The sequence below is a fragment of the Micropterus dolomieu genome, linkage group LG19 (genome assembly GCF_021292245.1).
Source record: "Micropterus dolomieu isolate WLL.071019.BEF.003 ecotype Adirondacks linkage group LG19, ASM2129224v1, whole genome shotgun sequence".
Lineage (NCBI taxonomy): Eukaryota > Metazoa > Chordata > Actinopteri > Centrarchiformes > Centrarchidae > Micropterus > Micropterus dolomieu.
This window is the reverse complement of record NC_060168.1, coordinates 27,969,742-27,991,878: the sequence shown is the minus strand read 5'-3', so window position 1 is coordinate 27,991,878 and position 22,137 is coordinate 27,969,742. Positions and strand designations below refer to the sequence as shown.

General features: G+C 39.0%; 1 protein-coding gene across 10 annotated transcripts in view; it reads left to right on the top strand.

Moving 5' to 3' along the window:
• The window catches only part of LOC123957411 (LIM and calponin homology domains-containing protein 1-like), a 91,199-nt gene extending 69,700 nt beyond the window's left edge, over positions 1–21,499 (top strand). For 4 of the 10 annotated variants that reach the window (XM_046030167.1, XM_046030176.1, XM_046030174.1 and 1 more), the window contains 14 exons: positions 4,832–5,090; positions 6,320–6,583; positions 8,908–9,297; positions 10,614–10,649; positions 12,928–13,054; positions 13,423–13,580; positions 14,878–15,361; positions 16,906–17,208; positions 18,176–18,281; positions 18,485–18,582; positions 18,684–18,789; positions 19,489–19,563; positions 20,339–20,367; positions 21,243–21,495. In XM_046030167.1, the coding sequence (XP_045886123.1) occupies positions 4,832–5,090; positions 6,320–6,583; positions 8,908–9,297; positions 10,614–10,649; positions 12,928–13,054; positions 13,423–13,580; positions 14,878–15,361; positions 16,906–17,208; positions 18,176–18,281; positions 18,485–18,582; positions 18,684–18,789; positions 19,489–19,563; positions 20,339–20,367; positions 21,243–21,395 (2,588 nt within the window). In that variant the 3' untranslated portion in view covers positions 21,396–21,495. Of the gene's footprint in view, positions 1–4,831; positions 5,091–6,319; positions 6,584–8,907; positions 9,298–10,613; positions 10,650–12,927; positions 13,055–13,422; positions 13,581–14,877; positions 15,362–16,905; positions 17,209–18,175; positions 18,282–18,484; positions 18,583–18,683; positions 18,790–19,488; positions 19,564–20,338; positions 20,368–21,242 lie in introns of all 10 variants that reach the window. The other 6 variants (XM_046030169.1, XM_046030171.1, XM_046030168.1 and 3 more) reach the window with 6 other exon arrangements.
• Positions 21,500–22,137: the final 638 nt, after the last annotated feature.

Below are 22,137 nucleotides of genomic sequence, written 5' to 3'. Positions count from 1 at the left end.
TCGTGATTCCCACCCTTAAAATTCTGATTTAGTTGATAAAATGGAAGTGACTAGAAGGCTGCAGGCATAACGGTTTGATTTGATCTAGAAAAAATGCACTCCAATGTAGTAATTTGCTGTTTACTCATCAGATTCCTCTCAGCCCTTGAGAGGAATAAAGTCTGGGGGCTTTAAGCTGTAGTTTGAACACTGTGAGATGCCTGGTCAGTGGTGGCTCTGTTTAAGAGTATTAGAAAAATGTTTATAAACATTTTTATTTGAAATATACATGTTATGATTAGATTAAAATGTTTTTTGACCTCGTGGAGCTAACTGTTACTCATTTTCTTTTCGGATTCTTCATTTCCCCTTAAAAAATTCTGTTTTATTGTACAGTAACTTCTATGTGTTTCTGCAGCTGTGTGGGGTTATCTATGTGAATGTATGGGTGCCTCGACCATTGTGCTTTTATAACCTTGCAGTCTGATAGTGTTTGTGACACCTTTCAGTAAGGATTTCCAGCTCTGCCACTGCCATCTGCACAAAAGTGGCTTTGTGCTCAGTGTTTGAGACTGTTGCCCTGGGCTACAGTTGTTTGATAACTCTCTTGAAGTGTGGAATGAGGTGAGTGACAGCACTACAGAGAGGAAGAGATGAAACATCCTCATGTAGTGAGGGGAAAAAAAGAGACAGGTGTGGATTAATGAATGAGGGCTTTCAGAGGTTTTTGATCTGACATTTCACTGATTTGTCAGCAACGATGAAACTTCCAGTTTTTGGTTTGAGAACAATGATACGATACATACTCATCTTCTAAATATTTAAACATATACAGTAGTTACTACTTGAAAGACTAACTCACCTCATGAAGTGTACAAAATGTGAATTCCTGAGTTAAAATATATTGTAAGTTAGAACATGTGCAAAAATTTAATAGTTCTCCTGGAAATGTTTTTAGATGTCAAGTACTATACAAGGACATCTATGAGTCTATTCTGACTGACAGTTTTCATGGAAACATGCTCATGCTCTGTGCACCTGACAGATACTCTTAATTCTCCCTTAAGTGTGCTACTTTCCATAAAAGTTGTTTGAGGTACAGTTAGGTATTTCTCACTTTGATTTCTACACATTCTTATCTAGATTTCCCTAAAAATCAAGTCATTGTGTTTTTAGCATAGGTTTTTAGGTGGTGTTACCTCCTTTAGGATTCAGTCAATCACTAGACTCTACAAGTGTTAACACACACAAAGCTACACTGGTGGATAGTACAGTAAATAATCACAGATACTAAAAGTAACAGAAAAGATAAAACATAAAGCTCTGTTCGCATGTATGTAATCTTTATCAATTGCTTTGTTTATTAGTCTATAGTAAATTTTTGTTTAGATAAAAACACAGAATATTAGCATATCTAACCATATACATTGTGCTGGTCATTGTGTCTAATGTGATGTTGGTATCTGCCTACCTGTCAGGCAGTACCAAAAGCAAATCCCATCAACCTTGGTCGCCTTAATAGATAATATTAATAAATAATTATTATTTTATCATCCAACATGGTAGCATAACAATTTTATATGATGGTAAGTTTCACAAAACAAAGAAACTGCAAACAGCTGTGAATTTGTATTACAAAATTTGTTTTTGTTCTTTCTTGTGTTGAAGTTAAATTAAGTCAAATAAACCAGCCAAATTCTGTCATTGAAAGCTGTTAATTGCTACACACAATTTGAATTTGACCCTTTTAAAATTTTAATGACAGCCTGTAAAAGGTTACAGCAGTCGTCACAAGTTTTAATGTACGTTTCATCTCTGAACTGCTTGTGGGAAAACAGAGTAAGGCCAAGCATCCTGTCTCACTGTGTTTTTTTGTTTTGAGGGAAGTGGAAAGGAAACTACCGTCTCCAAAGCCTGATGTCAACAGTCAAACTAGCTAAAAATGTTGCTGGTAGTTCTCAGAAATGAGGGATAAAATCCACCTTAAATCTCCACTGTTAAAATCAAAGAAATGAACCTAGTTATTTGAATTTGAACCTGCAGATAAGTAGTCATAGTTTTTAATAGCAGAAAAAATACTAGCTCTATATCAGTGGCAAATGTAAGATGTCCAAAACAAGAGCCATTAACACATTTTTGAATGACGTTTAACAATCATACAAGGAGAAATCTAGCACAGCAGTGAAAGAGATTTATTTTCAATAGCAATAAAATAAACCTTATTTTAAACCCTCTAGTTTTTCCTATGCAAGCATTACCACAATCAGTCTGTCCACCAACACGTGTACCCACAGCTGATTAGTCACATCATCAAGCTGCTCCGTATTCCAACTAGTCATTAAACTGAAACACTGAAAAATTTACCAAATTGCTAACTGAATGAAGGAGACTAAAATGAGGAGGCATGAGGGAAAAGTGATCTAACTAAAAAAAATTAATGACAGCACATTTCAAGTGACTCAAGATTGATGATTCACAACCTAATCTGAAGTTGTAATTTCCTTTAGGGTTTTTTTTTATCTTTGCTGTTAAGGCCAAGATCATGTTGCCATGTTTGGTCCAATGGTTATGGACAGAAAATGTGCATGTTTGATAATATTTATAAGCTGTTATTGAAGGTATCATACCATCAGTGTTCAGGTCAGACCCAGGAGGCACAAACTAGAGAAGTGAGAACAGTATAACAATGCAGTTATCACCCAATCACAGGGAGCTTTGAGTACACCCTCAACAAGAGAATCCATTTATTAGCATGCACACTAACTCGACTGAGCCAGGTTTCCCCTGCCATGACCTTTAGACAAAGCCCTTTCACTATTCAGCTCTGTAAACTGACTTCACCCTGACAGTAATTAGGGGACAGGGAGAAGAGTTTAATTTAATCTCTGAAAGAGATTCAATATTGGCGATGCTCTTTTGTTTGGTCCAAGTTTTGTAGATGGATACACCCTTGATAAATGAGACTTTGTGCTTCTGGGGCTCATACAGTAAAGCCTGCCCTTCCCTTTTTCTATTTTTGCATTGCTAGTCAAAGGCTGTTTGAAAGAATAAACTTTCATAATTGAGATGTTTTTTGTTTTAATATCATTATTATATATACTTTACTAATAATAAGAGTGATAAAAGATAAAAGATTTGTTAGCATCAGAGCTTAATTTAGGTAATCAGAATCCTAAATGGAATGCTATTAGAAATGTTGATGGTATCATTTGTAATTATGCTCCTGCTTATCAGTTACTATGTACTGTATATTGGACTGGACTCTTACATTTCCTGTAGTATTACTGCGGGTGGATGATCATTGATTAGTACGTTTCTGTGAAGCTCTGGTACTGTATGGCACTAACCCATGATAAACGTTCCCTCAAGCTTCAGTGTTACCATATGTGTAGAGAGAGCAGATCAACGCATAAAGACATATGTTGTTCCTTTAGGATGGATAGACTTGGATGGAAGAGTCACTTATGTTTCTAATTTTTATGGGTTAAGAGTCACAATTGAACCATTCATTGTTGAAAGTGTAGATACCTCAAGGCCTCTTTTGGACCTTGATCTGTCAATCCTTCAGACCACATACAAATTAGGAAGTCTATGGATAGAAGGGGAGGTTTTCACAAGTTAAAAATGTGACATTTGTTTCCATTGAGAGCTGTGGCTGCATCCACATGTATCTATTCAGAACTAAGGGAAGGTTTTATGGTTTAGATCTGGTTGAAATTGTAGATTTATATTTGGAAAATATATACATTGAGTCATAAATTCATAGGTCATAGATTGAGAATGTGTGCATTCAATGGGAGGGGAATTACAGTAGCACATGTGCTGAACATCTTGGAGAGGAATTTTAAGAGATCTTGGGCAAGGCAAAGCTGCAGGTATCTATTTCCTGTGGTTTAGCAAAAAACAGCTAAATGACGGTGGAAATTAGTGGTATGCTGATTGTACATCACTGGAATAGTAAACATGCAATGTCCTCAGTCAGCTTTATCCTCATTTCTCTCTTTTGAATGTCTCTAAGGATTGCATATGAACGTATTGCTGAAGAATTTAAGACTCCAAACGGGAAGTCCTTGAGCGATGCACTTCTGCAAAGCCAGGTGTTGCAACTAACATTAAAGAGCTAACATTGTGTTTAAAATATGATACAGACAGACACAGTGCTTTGGGTTGATTTATGTTCAGCCACTGGAATGCACAGCATCTAATAACACTGTAACAGCACTTCAGCATAGTTCTGTAGGCCTATATGATATAGATTGGAGAGAAATTATGTAGATTTTAAGTGATATTTTTTTTTAGAGATTAGAAATCTGGGGTACCTACAATAAGACTCCTCAATCTAATTTTTCTCAGCTCAACTTATTTTTGGCTTTTTTTCTCCCTTCCTGTCTCTTTTGCTTTTGGGATACTTAAAGGGAAATCATTACATCTGAATCACAACATTCAGAGAGTTAATGGAACATATCAGAGACACAGTGTAATCACAGTATTGGTTAACAACAATTGAAATGGGAAAATGGAGTAATGATTTGTAAAGTAATTTGCTGATAAATCTGTTGTTTTGTTAAAATTTGAATTCATAGCATTAAAGCAATCGGTGGCAGTGTCCCTGTGATTATGTTGAATTATCTCCTCAATATTTTTAAGAGTAATTTCACATATTGATTAAGCTTTCAGTCATTGACCTTTAATTGGAATTTGTTTATCCTTCACCAACATCACAAATAATGAAAAGAAGTTGCTCTTACATTGACGCGCCATGAAGAACAATATGATCTTTCTGTGTTAACATAAAAGATCCATGGCACTGTTAATAAACCTCCTACATTTCCCCATCTCCTCCTCTCAACAGGCCGCGGCAGTGACTCAGAGTCCGACGGTCCCCCCCACAGGAAGATGCCAGATGTCCGTAAGGATGACATGTCCGCACGGCGGACGTCAGTCAGCGAGCCACGTACCGCGATGCCCTTCAACCAATACCTGCCCAACAAGACCAACCAGAGTGGATATTTGCCCACGCCACTCCGCAAGAAGAAGAATGATAAAGAAGATGGAGGACGCAAGAGTTGGAGTACTGCCACTTCCCCTATAGGTGGAGACAGACCTTTCAGGTGAGTCTGACTGATAGAGTCATAGACAGGAAATGCTAGTATGTCATTTATTTAGTAGTTAAAATATTTAAATTTAGTTGAAAACTGTAAATAGTTAGAAAACACAATAAAATATATCTAGTCTAAGACAACGTTTTGCATAGGAGGTTTCAATATTAAAGAGTTGTTTTAAATTAGTTTTGTAGTGTTTTTTTTTAAGTATGACGTGTGCAGGATTAATAAAACTGACCAGATTGACAGAATGATGGAAAAGAAATCATACGGTTATTATTCATTAATTCTAATACCCAACAACCCTTTTAGGGTTAATTTTGTGTTGTTTAACATTTTGCAAGAGAAGGTGTCACTTGTGTCAAATTGCAGATGTCTGTAATTAAATGTTTCAGCTGTTGCTTATTTTTTTCTGTCCAGTTCTGTACATATGGGAGTGGCTGATGGAGCCCAGATGTGTGTTTTCATTGGCTCTGGCTCTGACAAAGTAAAAGTGTGAAATATGCTGCATAGTCAAAAATGGGGCAGATTAAAGACTGAAGGTCTTATTGGCATTTATTGCTTTGGCATGTCACCACACGAAAGCGCTGGGATCACAAATGTTAGTCTGTTAAAGGTTCCATCATCAGTGGCTCTCATTTTAGAAGTTTCAAATTTCTGCTGGCTGAGTGGATCCATAATGTGCTTTGATCAATTGTAGTATCAGTATGTGCAGTGTGTGTGTGTGTGTGTGTGGTGTGGGGCAGTGCCAGGATTTGACTTTTAGTTTTTCAAGGCTAATGTTTTGAGGTTTGGAAGCATCATTGTTTACCTGTTCATATACAGCAGCAGGAAAGCCAAATAATGAAATTAGTCTTACTCCAGGGTATTTAAATTTCCTAAAAGATCTGCGAGTGGTGTGTGTGTGTGTGTGTGTGTGTGTGTGTGTGTGTGTGTGTGTGTGTGTGTGTGTGTGTGTGTGTTATGCCTGTGTGTATCACTAGTATGTTGTATTGCTGTGTTGTCTTTCATTCCCTCTATTGTTAACTTCATCCATTGTGTCATGTGCTGCATCAAAAAGCATGTATTAATTGATTTTACTTTTTTTTTTTTCCTCCATCTCCTTCCTTTGCATCTGTCATGGTGTTTTCCCTCTTGCCTTCTTTAACTCCTGCGTGTGAACCTACTTTACTAATTTTGCTCCAATGTGATTATGTCTTCCTTTCCTGTATGTGATGTATGAATGGGTGACCTAACAGTCCAAATGAGGTCCCTAGCCTAGACGCCCCACCTGGAGAGTCCCCCAGCCCGTCCCCCACCCCGTCCCTCAAACCCCAGATACAGATTCACAAGGAGAGCCAGGCTAAAAACGAGGAGGAGGAAGGGAAGCAGACACCTTGCATTGAGATCCTCGCAGCGGGCGTGAGGAGGAGCAGTGAGCCTCTGCCCTGTAGCCTCCTCCAGCCCTATGCAGAGCCCCCCATGGACACTCTAACTCACCTGATGGTCACCTCTGAGCAAAGGTCTTCACATTGATCTATATTTTTCTCAATACCCCAAATCAGCAGCCCAATTCCCTTTTTATTGACATGGTTCTGATTCATAGTTCCTCTAAATCATTCAGACCTTAAAGGTTATTGATTGTCTTATAGAAATTGAAATTATTAGTTTTTATTTTTCTAGTGAGATATTGTTGATATTGTTTTTGAGTTTCTACATGTTGTTCTTAAAGGGGAACTGATTTTGCACATCAAAGGGAAAAAATCTGGGGGTGTGGAGTTAGAGAGAAGCAAGCTTGCCAGACCTCTGTGGCCAGCTCCTCATCTCTGCTTGAGGCTCGATGCTACATTAGCCACTACTAGCATAACACGCTCAACCAGCTGTTGGCTGTCGTGTTGCATTGTGGGTAATGAAAAAAATACAATATCATGAAGTTAGAGTACAATTCTAAGCTTTGGGGAATTACTTTAATGTTCTTATTGCAGCTGAACCATTGTTTTATTAAAGGCTTATTTCATCCAAATCAGAAAATAACTCAATAATGTGATTTTTATATATATAGTTGGTACTTATATAAGTAACAGCTACAGGGGACATCTAATCATGCAGATAATTTAATAGTTTCATGTGCAAATGTTGAAACTCCTGTCTGCACCAACATACAATGTTGGTAAAATTAATTTTATTTGTGTGACTCAAAATACTGAAAAAGCATTAGAAACTCACCACCAGCACAGCTGTCCAAATTAAATGTCCCAGTTAATCAGGTTAATCCACATACAGTGAACATTTTTCATCAGGACTGTTTCTTTGGTAGGAAATAGTTCAAATATTTACAGCTGGTGTTTCCATCCAGCCCTTTTCCTCTTTGGCAACTATCATTACCAGATCATCGTTTCCAATTCTCTTCTTATCCAAAACACCTTAACTGTGAGTCAGCAAGAGGCTCAGTGCTCAGTGAAACCAATTTACATGTATAGAGAGTTATTTACCCAACAGGCCACTTATTGTCAGGTAACAAGGTGAATATTATGAGCCGTCAAGATACAATGCTTTTGTATTTTTAACAGTGTCCACTATGATGCATAATTACAGTGTTGCTCTCTTGAAAAATGTCCATTTAAGCCTCTTGTTATTTCGCAATCTGGTGTTATTTTCTAGTCGAGCAGACTTTTCATTGACAGTCCTATTGGAGAGTTATTAGAGTCACACCCCCAGTTTACCGCTTTTTCTGGCACAGATGTTATGGCATTGATTGGATTGTCAGTGTTTCAAGGGAGTGAAAAGAATCCTCAGTAGAAATCTTGTGTGTAGCTGAGGAAAAGGGGATTTCTAGGATGTTTGTTAAGGCTTTGATATGGGCTTCTTTAGCTGGTAACAGCTTGTATTTTTCCAGAAGAAAACTGAGGCTGGAATTTGTGCATTTTAGTGTTGCCAGGAGTTCATGGTTTTAAAAACAGTTCTATAATATCAACATATCGGCTTTTGAAGTTGCCTTTCAAAGTTGTGTTGACATATCTTTTTTTGTAGATCACTCTGTTGCTGATATAGTTGTTTCTATCAGTTTGTTTGGATAGAAGTAGAGCAGAGTTGACATCCAGCCATATGGTGGTGTGTGCTTAGCTGTTTGCTGTTTTTCTTCTTGCTTGAGCAGAAATGGCAAAATTAAATGTACCATTTGGAAGGGTGAGTATTATTCATTAGTTCAACCAGGAATTCAGCTGGATGACAAAAACATCTGCAGTGATGTATTTTGAATTGAATGTGAATTGAAATACAATCTAAATATCTAGAAATAAAACAACTATGGGCCAAGAAAATACAATTGCCATCTACTTTCCAATAATATCTCACTTGACCTTTTCTGTCATAGTCTAGGAATAAAACTGCACACACCATCAAATGCAAACCCATACACACAGCAGCTACACACAATAATTTACTCACAAACACACTCGCAGGGACCATTACATGCACCCACCCTCAGGATGTACGGAAATGAGGCTTTGTTACTTCCCTGACCCTGAGCAGGCTGGGACTGAATCCTGGCCTTCTCACAGCCTTTCCCTCCCTGCCATGCACTCTGGGAATTTACAGTCCAATAATAAGCCTCCCAGAAAGTAGCTGTTCATCACAGGATGACAAACAAAAGAGCATTCAGTATATTTTGCTTTGGCTTTGTGATTCCAATTTGTTTTCACATCCAGTCTGCTCTGAAGGGATTTGTGACTGTGTCATGCTATTTTTTTTAGATTTATGTCTTCAAAAACCTCCAGAGGAATGCTGTCTGATGATATAGGATGTTAACCAGACAGCAGTACGTTGTAGTTTGCTTTGCTTTCTGCAGTACTCCTGCTCGCTCGTGCTCAGAGGAACTCTTCCACGGTTCGACAACTCTAGCCGCAAACGCTATGGCATCTCCCTTGGTTGCAACAAGCCACTTCATCTCATCTGGGAAACATCCACCTGTGGCAGAGCAGGAGGAGACAACCGTGAGGAAGGGAGTCGGCGGTGCCCTGTTAGTTGCAGATGCAGAGCGAGATGAGAAGCGGACCCGCCAAACGTCTCCCAAACATGTCACCACACATAGTCCCTCCCACTTCCTTCCAGTGTCCACTGCCATGGCAACTGCTACAACAGCAAAAACCGATACAGGCCGACGGAAGGGAAGGGCACGGAGTGAAAGTGAGGACCCACAAGGAGGGACATCTTGGTTGGACAGCAATCTTCCATCAATGTGAGCCCCGTCCAGCAACTACACTATATTTTATGAATTACCACTGCGTTGAACTGAAACTACATAATTCAACTTTAAAATCAAAGGATCCAATATTTCAATGATTCCTTTGACTTCTCAATCTCAGCATGTGACCTCGACCTCAGACCACAATGCTCCTATTTGGATGACTTAACTACTGAAAGATTGCATGACCTTTTTTACCTGAATGCAAAGTGATATTGTTTTTTAAAAAGCAGTTGTTATTGTACACAGAATGCATGGAAATTTTTTCATACTTCCTCGCTTTTTTCTGTTATTAAGAAATTTGGAAAAGAAAAAAACGTTTGCAAATGTGACCTTTGATTAACTATGCATGACTTCAGTTGGCTACTTTTGAGACCTAATTAGGGGAATTGAATTTGATCCAATTTGAACCAAAATTATTTGCCAGTTCTTGAATGCATGTACAACATGCATCTCTGCATAAATTGGTAAACTGCTATTGATCAATTAAACATTGACCATTATATCTATTCCGATAAATTGCTGAAATTACATTGGCTTTAATGCAAGCCCACTGTATCACAGGCTGACATCTTCCTACAAAAAAACACATGGTAAATAGACATTTTACTACAACATACCAGCAAAAAGCCATCTTAGAAAACCATCTATCTGGTCTTGATTTACTGAGACTTCTCTAATTTAGTCTCCTTGTTCTCTTGTGGCAAGAAACCACAGTCCACACTTTCTCTCACACCCCGCCAACATCACAGAGGCAGCTCCATGAAAAAGGCTGTGTGAAGACCTTTGTGGTTAAGGCCAAACCTACAAACGGTGGTCACAGACAAAAAAAGAGCCACATCCTTGATGTTGCTGTCTCATAAAAGATGCATGTGCTTTTTATATATATAGTTGGTACTTATAGAAGTACCAGCTGCATTCTAAGATCATTGCCATATGCATCTATTGTATGCTAGCAGTATTTTGGTTTGCAGTGATGCAGTAAACTTGTAGTCTTTTCTGTTCTGCCTGTGTTATGGATAAGACTGCCCCCTTGTGCTTGGTGTAAGGATCAGCATTAAACCCACTGATAAAATCTGTGCTTGGACTCAAAACCACTGGACACACATGGCTAAAACATTATTAATCAACCTGCATATTCTGTGTTTAATCTGTCATAACTAACTCATCAGTTGTGATCACAACACTGTATGTTACCCAGTAGCTATCAAATATCCCATCACTGTGTTTTAATATTCACGAGTGAATGGCGTGTTTCTCTGTTGAGTGTACTTGTATTCATTTGTGATTGTGCTCTCTGCCCTCCTTAGATTCAGCCGCACTCATAGTGTGTCAGATGACTCACAGTAAGTTGTCCTTTTGCACTACAAAACAAAGCCTGCTCATTAAGTCATTTAATCATTTATTGAGTTATAGAATTGGATTTTTCTTTATGCAAGTGAGAAAATCTGCCAAAGGTTGAAGTAAATCAAAGACCTTTCTTGATGCTGTTGACAACAACTTCACTTTCTGACAGTAGAGTAGTGTTGTTGTTTTGTTTGATTGAAGGTCACATGAGCAAATTTGTGCCAGTTTTTAGTGTCTCTATGTTTGACCCTCTTGTAATGATAGACACATTGCTAGAATGTAGTGTTTTCCACCGAAGTGTACTCTTGCCAGGTTTAAAAAAGTCCTCTAAAATTGGCCTCTCACAGCCCTCATGTGATACAGTAATTCTCTACTGAATGTCATTAATTAGTGCTTTAATTTATCCCAGCAGCTCCCACACAAAGAATTGGGCAAAATTTTAAAACCACCCAGAAGAGTGAAATGAATGGACCAAAATGTTCTATGTAAAGATGGAATTTTTTGCAGTTTTCATGGAGGTGTAAGAGGGAGTAAGTGTGGTAAGTCAGGGTTGATGTGTCATGTGTGTACAAGATAATCTTATGGGATGTAGGACAGCTCTTTACAAAAGTTTTCTTTTCATGAAAAACAAAATGTCTCCCGATTAGGCAGATTTTTTCTACTTGCATCACTTAAATAATGATAGCAAGTTAAATGGGTTGTCATTGTGGACATTTTTGACAGAGTTTCAAATAATGTCCCTTAGCCCTTATTCTTAATCTGAAATATCATGAAAATACGTTTTCAATAAATCTTGTGGACATTCCCCTCAGATTTATTCAAGGTGCCTGAGGTAGTGGCTGTGGAGAGGGCTTACTAAACTGTGCTCCTCAAACATCACCTCAGTGCATGTTTCATGTAATACAACCATTACAACTACCCTCCCAACATCCCATCCTGTTACGAAACAAAAATAATCATCATATTAATCTCCTTTTGCTGCTAAAAGCTAAAAGAGCAGCTTTGCATGAAGCAGGAGAGAGGAATCATAACTAGGAGGTGACTCAAATGCACTTTAGAGTCCAAAGATTACACCTGTACCTTTACCGGTCTCACTGGCTAAAACTTTTGGAAAACAAACGTTAGTCATCTCCCGGGTGGAAAACACTCTCCTGCTACAAGTTTCTTTGGTCCATCAGTGACCAGTGAGCTCCATAAAACATTTGACCATGAAGGAGCATTGTAAGAGTCAGAAAATGGTGTTTGATTGTTTGATGCCACCCCTTTTGTCATTTTAAGCCAAGCGATAACTATGTTGGTATGTTGGCAATGCAGTTGTAAAACAAAAACAGTTACTCCATGACCTTAATGAACAAGACAATTTTTTAAGCAGGTATATAATGATTTTACCCTATATGTATGTGATGAACAACCAATACAACTGCATGCTGCTAACAATAAGGCTGCACTTTACTGTTTTGTCTGTAATCTAAAAATTGATTAACGTTACTAACTTTCTGTTACCACTCTTCGTTGCAGCATCTCATACATTCACGCAAAAATGTACCTGAAAGCTTTACAACCTCAAATACCAAGCTGATTTTTTCAAAGATCCTATTAGATAGCATATTTACATCCTTAATGTAATGCATTTCCTGGAATGTAACATGAAACAATATGGGATCACTCAAAAGAACAAACCTAAAGGCCAGCTGCTATGTGGGAGATATGCTGTTTGATTTGATTTGAGGGGCAGATGTGTTATATTTTTGGGGGTTTTTTATGTGTTGAATTGGTTGTAAAATCTTAGTTATGCCTACTGGATGAGCACGAGGTTACCTCTGAAGATGCACATGGGGTCTTTAAAAGACCAATGTTATTTTGTTGTCTGTATTGAGTGATTGGTCACAGGTTATGTTATCATGATGGATTGGTACAGAATCATTATTGTGGATGATTTGTTTTCTTTGACACAACTTTATAAACATAGATTTGGGGTGGAGCATCACCTCAGGGGAGAATAATTTTTCAGTGCGTTTTTGACATTCACTTTTTTTTGCCACTTCTGTGTCTTTGAAAATGTTTTTACTATGTTCTATGACATTTCTGTTTTCTATGAGTCCAACATATAAACATGTTCTACTTGTAGTACAATACACTGAGGACAATTTATGGAATGACTTAACAGCATTATAAAAAAACAAGAAAAACTAAACCATGTCCTATTCAGAAATGACATGTCAGAATGTTTTTCATTACCATATTCTCTGTGTGTCTGTCCCTTCCTCCTTTTTCTAGGAGTATGAGTATGATTGACATGCGAGGTGAGGAAGATGCCATCTTGCAGCCCCACAGTCAGGTGCGTCATGAACTGATGCACAACCAGTACAACAAGATGAAGGAAGAGGATGATCACTGGCAGGATGTGAGTCTCTCAGATTTGTATGACTTTACGTTACTATTCTTATTTTTCTGTGTGCATTTATTTAGTTATTGATTTTTTTAGTACAGGGATTTTTCATATATATATTTTTTTTCACAAATTAAGATTATTAACTCCCTGTAGAATTTTGTCTCCTTTGTGTCCGAAGTTATCAGTTATATGCAATGATTTTTAGTGCCATCAGGCCGAAGCACAAACTCCTATACTTTTTTGCTGTGCGCCAGTTAAAGAACTTAAATCAGTTTTCTTGAGCCACAGCAGTGCTTCAAGTCTCACAATGCTGCTGAGCCAAGCCCTCTTGCCTTGTTTCACTTGGAACTGAAACACTTCAATCTGTTTGTGTGTGTCAGGACCTGGCCCGATGGAAAAATCGGAGGAGGAGTATTTCCCAGGACCTAATCAAGAAGGAGGAGGAGAGGAAGATGATGGAGCGGTTGATGTCAGGAGGCACCTGTCCCTCAGAGAGGAGGAGAAGCATCAAGACTTACAGAGAGATAGTGGAAGAGAAGTAGGTGAAATACAAACAGGATATTTAATTTGTATTCAGCTAAAAAAACAACACTTTATATGCACTGGGTCTTTCTCAAAGAAGATAATTTAATGTTCATTCAAATTCCTGTTAGTGGACACAGAGGTGACAGCAACTCCTCCTGGAGTTCATTTAAGTAGGTCTCCCGCAGAGAAAATTTGAAAGAGGAAGAGCAGATTTGCACCAATTGATATCAATGTAGAAGAAATAGGTGGCAGTGTTACCCACAGAATGAGAGTGTTACTGTGGTAGCAGTATCCGATCATCTTCCGGATTTTTCCACCCGCGATTCCGTTTTTACAACAGCAGGTGAGCCGCATGTGGAGGATGGTTGTTGATGACATAGCCTATCAAACGATCGAAACCAAAGTGGTACCCAATGACGTCTGCAGTGGTGTGTTCACTGTTGCTTTACCTGGTCAGTGCTTGTAAAATATCCACCATGTCCATGTCTTGTTACCTAATACCAGATAACATCTCTCTCTATAAATATATCAGCATCTACTGTCTGGCAAAGTCTGGCCAGAAGTGGCCTTCATGGAAGACTTGCGGCCAAGAAGCCCTACCTCCAAAATGAAAACAAGACCAAGAGACTCAACTATGCACGAAAGACGGGTTTGTTCACTGAAGGGCTGGAGAGCGGTACAAGAATGATCTGTAATCAACAGTGAAGCGTGGTGGATGTTCCTTGCAAGTTTGAGACTGTATTTCTGTATTTCTGAGTTGAGTTAATGGTCTCCTCAGTGCTTGAGGAAAAAGGTCAGGTACTTATTCATCATGCAGTACCATCAAGGCGTCTTCAGATTGACACCAAATTTAATCTGCAGCATGACAATGACCCCAAACATGCAGCGAAAATCATTCAGCATAAACAAGAAAGTTAGCAGCAGAGTCCTGTAAGTGATGGTGTGGCCCCCATAGAGCATTGATCCCAACATCATAGAGTCTGCCTGGGAAGAGAGAGAAGCAACTGAGGCTGCCTAAATCCACACAAGAACTGTGGTTAGTTCTCTAAGATATTTGGGCCAACCTACATGCCAGGTTCCTTCAAAAAATATACTTAATTTACTACTACTACTATATTTAATTGAGACTTTTCTTCTGTTCACTTACTTTTATTTTGTTAATTGAAAGCATTGAATTGAAAGCATAGTTTCTTTACAAAATGTTTTCCACACCTGCCTAAAATTGCCTTTTGGATCTCAAACTGTATCTTACTTCATATTTACACAGTTGTTTTGCATTATCCCTTACCTTATCCTTTCCTTTTCAACAGGGAGCGCCGTGAGGAGGAGCTGCGGGATGCATACAGGAGAGCCAGAACCCCAGAGGAGGCATCCTCTATCCTCCAACGTTACGCCCAGCGTTTCTCCATCAGTGAAACAGTCCTGGAACGCCTACAGCTACCAAAGATCCTGGACCGCAGCATATCTGCTGATCCCTCCTTTCCCTGCACACCCTTCCCTCTCTCCCTTTCCCTGTCCGCCTCCCCAACAACCCCAGACCCCTTTGACATGGACCCCAACGGGCCCATGAGGTATCTGCGCCAGCAGTCCGCCCCAGCCCCGAAGTTTACGTCTACATTGGAGGCGCGAATTGAGGAGCTTCCCAAAGACTCCTCACACCAGCGACCTCAGATTCGCTCTCGCTCATCTGAGCCTCCATCTACGCGAGGCCTGTCGCCCAAACCGGTGCCTTTGCTGACGCCCAAGCCTTACTTCCAGTCACGACCTACAGCTGCTGAACCATGGCCCAGCAAGGTGAGACTGACTCTGAAGCACTTGTCATTATCTCAGCAGATCACCTTGAAACAAAAAAATTAATACATTCTTACTGCTGGAAATATGCTTTGCAGCATGTGTGTTGTTGCCCTTTCAAATGTCCATTTGTGACAGTTAGATCTCCCCGCTAAACTACACCCCACAGTGTTAACTCTGTCTAGTCTCCTTACATGGTGATGATAAATTCTTCATACATACATGAAATGATTCAGATTTTGATTAGGTTGGGTTGGCACATTAGTACCTCTGCTCAGGGCATGGTTGAGGCCTTGACCACTTTACATATAGTTACTTCCCAGTGTTGGCTGCCCTCCTCAAAGGCTGATGGATAATTCCCCTCCAGCTTTCTTGGCAGTTACATTAAAATGCCACAGAACCACCATGGTGATGAGCTGACCATTTTCTAGGAAAATGCATGACTTCCCCTCCCAGAAAGTACATATAATGTTTCAATTTAGCTCAAAGTATTCTCCACAGGATCCGTTTCCTTTTCTTCTGGAATAATGGCCAAATGGGAATATTCAAAATTAGATCTTATGTTTTGGTGTGGCGGGGAGGGAGGGACAGGTTATTACCAGACCTAATGGAGCAGAGCGCTTTTCTGGAATGTCTTGTCAGGAGTCTGAACGGAGCCCAGCTTTGAATGGAGCCCTCTGTTCCCTATTGACTTAAGAAGTTGACAAGTAGGGTCCTCTCAATGTGAAGTGGGCTCCCAGCACACAAAGAGGGCCCACACAGGCTGCTCGGAGAGGGATGAGAAGGTGGAAGCAAAGGGGGGCAGACTGAGAAGACTGCATTCACCCTACTCTACCACTGTGTCTTAAGTTACCGCTCGCTAGGAGCTCTTCATACATACATTAGTGCCTCTTTGTCGTAGAGGCCAGCATGGTGTTGTGAGGCAGATGAAAGCTAATAACGAGCAGAGATGAGAGGCTGGTAATGACCACAATTGAGGGCACTGGGTTTTTAGGTTAGAGGTTTATTTAAATTTTTTGGTTTGTCATCAAGTCATAGTGTTTACTATTGAAAATATTTTGAACTAGAACATCCTGGTTGTAGTGGAACTTCAGGCAATGTTTCCTCTAGGTGTTTCAAACTGATTTTTATCATGATTTTTAAGTAATTTATTTTAATGTAGAGCTGGAAAATAATAGAATTTAACAAATTACAAAATTACAAAATCTCATACAGATGCACATGTAATCAAATTTGCTCAATTTTGAATATATAAGTAATCCATAATTCCTTAGAATTATAGCAACAGTATCCATTTAAAGAGAAATTTAATCAGCCAGTTAGCCCACCCTCAATTCCAAATCTTCAGCTGGTCATATTTTAATTAATGTTTTCATTTCATCACTGGTATATTAAAAAGTAAAGCCTGTTTGAATTTATCATGGTATATATTTTTGAGCAAATCAGCGAGGTATTGTCTGGATACCTTTTTACGCTTTTAAAGCATCTCCTTGAACTGTACAATGCCTAAATAAAGCCAATATTAAACCTGTTCTCTTCCGATTTAGGCGGATGTTTTGCTCCGAGTCAATGGTGACATAGGGAGCGTCGACGTTCCCACCACGCCTGAGACTCAAGGAAGGGAATCTCCTCCTCATTTCCAGGCATCCCCTTCCCAAACCAGCAACAGCACTGTAGATGCTCCCTCGTCTGCAGCCTCACCAACACACGCCTCAACCAGAGGAAAAATCCCAGTGTCAACAAAGACCAAGGAGGCACAAGGTGGCACAGAATCACCTTCTAAGGATGTCAAAGAAGAGAAGATCATTGAGCATTCTACACCACCCAGCCGGCCCACCTCGCTTCCATCGGTCAGGATTAGGATCTCTTATACCTTGAATCTAATCAAATTAAAAACAAGTGATTAGTGTGCTAGAAAGATCCTAAAATTAAATCTACGGTAGGCAAAGTTGAAAAAACTACCAAATGACAGCTATATATTAAATGTATCTGACCAAAAAAATCATACACCCTGCATAGCCAAAACACATTTACATACACAGTTAGTGCACGCAGGTAGATAGGTAGACAGCCACAAGCCCTGGATTTTTATCATTTTTTTAGTGTATTTAGAGTGTTTCATTTGATTGCTCTGTATGTATAGAGAATTTCTACAAATATAACAACAAAGCTTCTGAAATAAATCGCCTACCCCAGCTTCAATGTACTTTGCTCTCCTTTTCAGCTATTATTTTGTAGGTGTCATTCTTTCCTGCACCTTCCTTCTTTAACTTAACCGTTCAAACATAGGTACTGCTACAGCCCTGCTTAGTTCATGGTTATAGCTAGTATTCTTACAGGATACCGACTGGTTGAGTCCATTCAGAGCATATTTAATTTGAAGCTCTCAATAAAAAACCAAAGGATGGGTCCAGTGGAGGTTTAGTTGTACAAACATTGTTATATTTTAATGTTAAATATCTCTGGAAATTGAATCCGTTTTCTGGGCACACAGTGATAAGTCTCTGAAGACTGGACTGAAACACCTCATTCTGTTGTTGTACATACATGCACGTGTATGTGGGTTTAGTTATTTACTTTACATTCCTGTCCTCCTCTTACAGCAGTTAGTTTAAACACTAGAAATTGGTCAAATACCTACTATGTGACAAGATGCGTTTTACTCTCTTGCAGGGCTTTTGGCAAGTTTATCTGATTATTGCAATTAAGATTGAAGTCTATTTTTTTATAAATAGATCTCATGCACTACATAGGCCTCTTGATCTCAGGATCATTTGGTTCATTATTCAACTTGAAAACCATCTGCGACTCTTACAGGAGCTCCAGAAGCCAGAAGAAAGCTTTGGGAAGACTGAAAACAAGTCAGTAGCTCCTCCAGAGGAAGAGAAGTCAAATGCTGCAGCTCAACAAACACCACCTGCAGGTCTGAACAGCATGCTGCTATGCTGACCCTTTGTGTTTGCTAATAGACTTGTATCATTACCAGTCACGGGCTATCGTCATTTGACCCTGAAACGTTTGGAAAACGTAGTATAAAAATGTATTTGAGTAAATGTAAAGGGAAAGTGTCTTTACCTTTCTGGATTTTTTGTATGGTTTAACAGCAGTGATAAACTGTGTTTTCAGAAGCCAAACAAGAAAAAACTGAACTATCTGGTCAAAACATCTCCAGCCTTGTCCAGTCAGGGGTAAGCACACAGCAGAGTCAGGCTGTAACTTTACAGGTGAGGCTGCTAATCAAGCAAATATCAACTTTTGTCATCAAACATATCCGAAGAAATGATCGGTCAGCCATCCAACGGATAATCTTTGAATTTGCCTGCAGGCAAGTATTCCCAGTTCTCAGGAGCCGTCACAGATAAGAGATAATGTACCAAGCTTAGCTGCACCAGGAACATCTGGATGTCACACATCAAAGGAAACAACAGCAGGTAAGTGAACTTGTCACTTCCAAATACCAAGCCAGCAGCTTCTTTTCCATACATCTCCTTGTTTTCTGAGTTTGATTAGCATTTCCTCCTTGCTGGCTTTTTCCCTTTTGCCTTTCAGCCTCTCACTCTTTCTGTTTTATTGTATAGCAAGATGTTTGAATCAGAGTTAAAGGGGCCTTCAATAATGTGTGACTATTATTAAACTATTTTGGCATCCAGCACAGAGTACCTTCACTTTTCCTATCTACTCAACTGACAATGATCGCTAATTGGCTCTTACACTAAATTCCACTAAAGTCACAATGTTGACTAGTGCTTAAGTTAATTAGACCTGAGATCCAACAAAAGCACGTATAACAGAGGTAAACTATTACCTTTCTAGATAGTGTAATAAAAGCCCTGCTTTGTTGTTGTTTCCTTTCTGTTTTTATTCTGACGTTTTGTCTGTCAAGTTAGGGTAAGTTTTTACTGAATCTGAATTACAACCTCTTTAAAGACAAAAGATTGTTTTTCCAGTTACAATATATTTAGCCTACATTACCACTGGAGCAGAACTATTAAAGCATTCCCCAATTCTCTTCGATGTCCTTACCAACTCCTGATTTTAACATCTGTCTATCCCTTATCACTCTTCTCCCTCCTTTCCTTCCCTCATTCCCTCCTTTCCTTCCACCCACATATTTTTTTATTTCGCTATAGAGTTTGCAAACAGTGTCAGGTCTCCGCTGGCAACCAGCAACCCTAAGTTACGCTGGGACTTCTTCGCTCCGCCAGGTAAACCTCTTCATTCATCGGTGGAGCTTATGTTTCTGTCCCCAGGTGCTGAATGCACAGGATTTCCATGCTGTTTCTTAATAATAAGAAGCATAACAGCCTTTCAGTCCCATGTCTTCTTTTTCACTCATTTCCAGAGTTATGTGGATGATCAGTGAAGTGCTCTCTTTCAGTTTTAAATGTGTTCTGAAGTTTTTCATTTATTCTGCATCTATGTACAATGGAAGAAATGCAGAGTTGCTTCAGTGTGTTTGTTATTGTTAAGGAGTGTACATTTTGATTAATGTTTCTACCAGCATACTGATTATAATGAACATATGACAATTAATAAAAATTATCATGGGTGGCCTACGTTATAAATGATCAGTTGCCTCAGTGTGCTTTAAATTGCTAGCTTTTCAAACTTCAAAATTATAATAATAATAGTTTTATTTGTATTGCACTTTTCAATATAGGTTACAAATTCCTATCACACATTAGGTCTTTTTTAACAGCTGGACCAGAGTGATTTTGAAAAGGTTTTGATTTATAGCAGAACAAAACAAAAACATAGACAAATTAAAAGCTGGAGGGCAAGAAAGAAAACTACTTATTGGTTAACTTAAGCTGTAATAAGTTGCTGTTGGTGGACTAGTTTTCTGTCACTGGTCTCGCTCTTTGTTTTATTTCATCAGCATCTTCACTCTTTGCCTCATCAATAGTCAGATCAACTGTATCCATAATGTTTGTTTAAATTTTATTTTAACATGTGTTCCTTCTCACATTTTCTCTACAGAGGAGGCGGAGAAGGATTGCCGTGGAAAGGTGAGTAAAAGATATCATCTGGCTGCATAATATTTTTTTGTCAGAATCTGAACAACCCTTTTATCGCTTCTCATCTGGCTTAATATCTCCTGGGTTACAGTAGTTCAGTTAAACAGACTGCATGCACACAGAGATAAAACTGAAGTCAAATGCTGAAAATGTGATAAAATTCAGGAAAGTCTACAGGTAAGATAAATGAAAAATCAGCACAGTTATAAAAGGTTTTTCATTTAAATAGAAACAATCTAAAAGAAAAAAAATTTTAAGATTCTGCCCGCATTGTTTCATTCAGAAACATCCAGTATATTAACTATAAAGATGGTCGTATCTCACAATCCCAAGTGGTTTTTAAGCAATATTTCATCATCATTTTCTGAGATCAAGAACTAGTTTTTAGAACAGTTTTATGAACTCATTGTTATACTGCAAGTACTACACATCATAGCACACAGGGCTGTTCATGTAGCATGCCAGATGAGGATGCTGTAGAAAACGGCTGAGACTGCTTTTGTTTTCCTTTGAGCTCATCTGTCTCTTTCTCTGTCTTCTTTCTCCTTAGTAGGAGTCCTTTGGCTAGCATTGGAGTAGTGCTGTTGTGGTAGATCAACTATTTCTGTCTCTTCCCTTCCCTTCTTCTTTTCCTGTGGTGGATGTGTGTGCACACTGGTGTTGATGGGGGTGGTTGCGTGTGTGTCGGGGACATATCAATCTATTGGTCTGTCATTGGTTTCATGGTTGGGTGAGTGTGTGTGTGTGGGGGTTTGTGTTTGAATGGTGGTTGTTTTGTGGGTGTGACTGTGTGCATGAATATTTGTGCGCCATGTGTGTATTTGTGCATGTTGATGTTTGTGTGTGTGCGTGTTGGGGTCTATCAGGTGTCGGTCCCGGTGTTGCCCCAGGCCAGGCGGGGTGACCGCTGGTCTTGGGACCCGGATGAGGAGCGAAAGCGTCAGGAAAGGTGGCAGCAAGAGCAGGAGCGCATGCTGCAGGTACTCAGTATACCTCAAACGGTAAAGCATGGCGCATGAGTCTGCAAGGTTAGGGGTTCAGTTCCTTATAGAGTTTAGTGGGTAGAGAAAGGCACCAGCACTGTGAGGATTAGGTGCAGAAGCAACTGAGTGTACAAACAATTTTTAAGGAATAAAAATGATTGGTTTAGGTAACCCTCAGCCCATGGCTGTGTCAAACTCATTAAAGGGACATGTTTTGACTCTAGAATATTAGAGATGTACCTTTGTTAATGATAAAGAAGTATTAAAATGTTTGCTAGCAAATGCAGTAGTGGATAATCATGTAGCTTAAAAAATAATACAAAGGAAAATATATATTAAAAAGGCTCTCTGCTTCTGTAATTAAAAAACTAATATATATACAGTGGGTACGGAAAGTATTCAGACCCCTTTAAATTTTTCACTCTTTGTTTCATTGCAGCCATTTTCCAAAAATCAAAAAAGTTCATTTTATTTCTCAGTAATGTACACTCAGCACCCCATCTTGACAGAAAAAAACAGAAATGTAGAAATTTTTGCAAATTTATTAAAAAAGAAAAACTGAAATATCACATGGTCATAAGTATTCAGACCCTTTGCTCAGTATTTAGTAGAAGCACCCTTTTGATCTAATACAGCCATGAGTCGTTTTGGGAAAGATGCAACAAGTTTTTCACATCTGGATTTGGGTATCCTCTGCCATTCCTCCTTGCAGATCCTCTCCAGTTCTGTCAGGTTGGATGGTAAACGTTGGTGGACAGCCATTTTCAGGTCTCTCCAG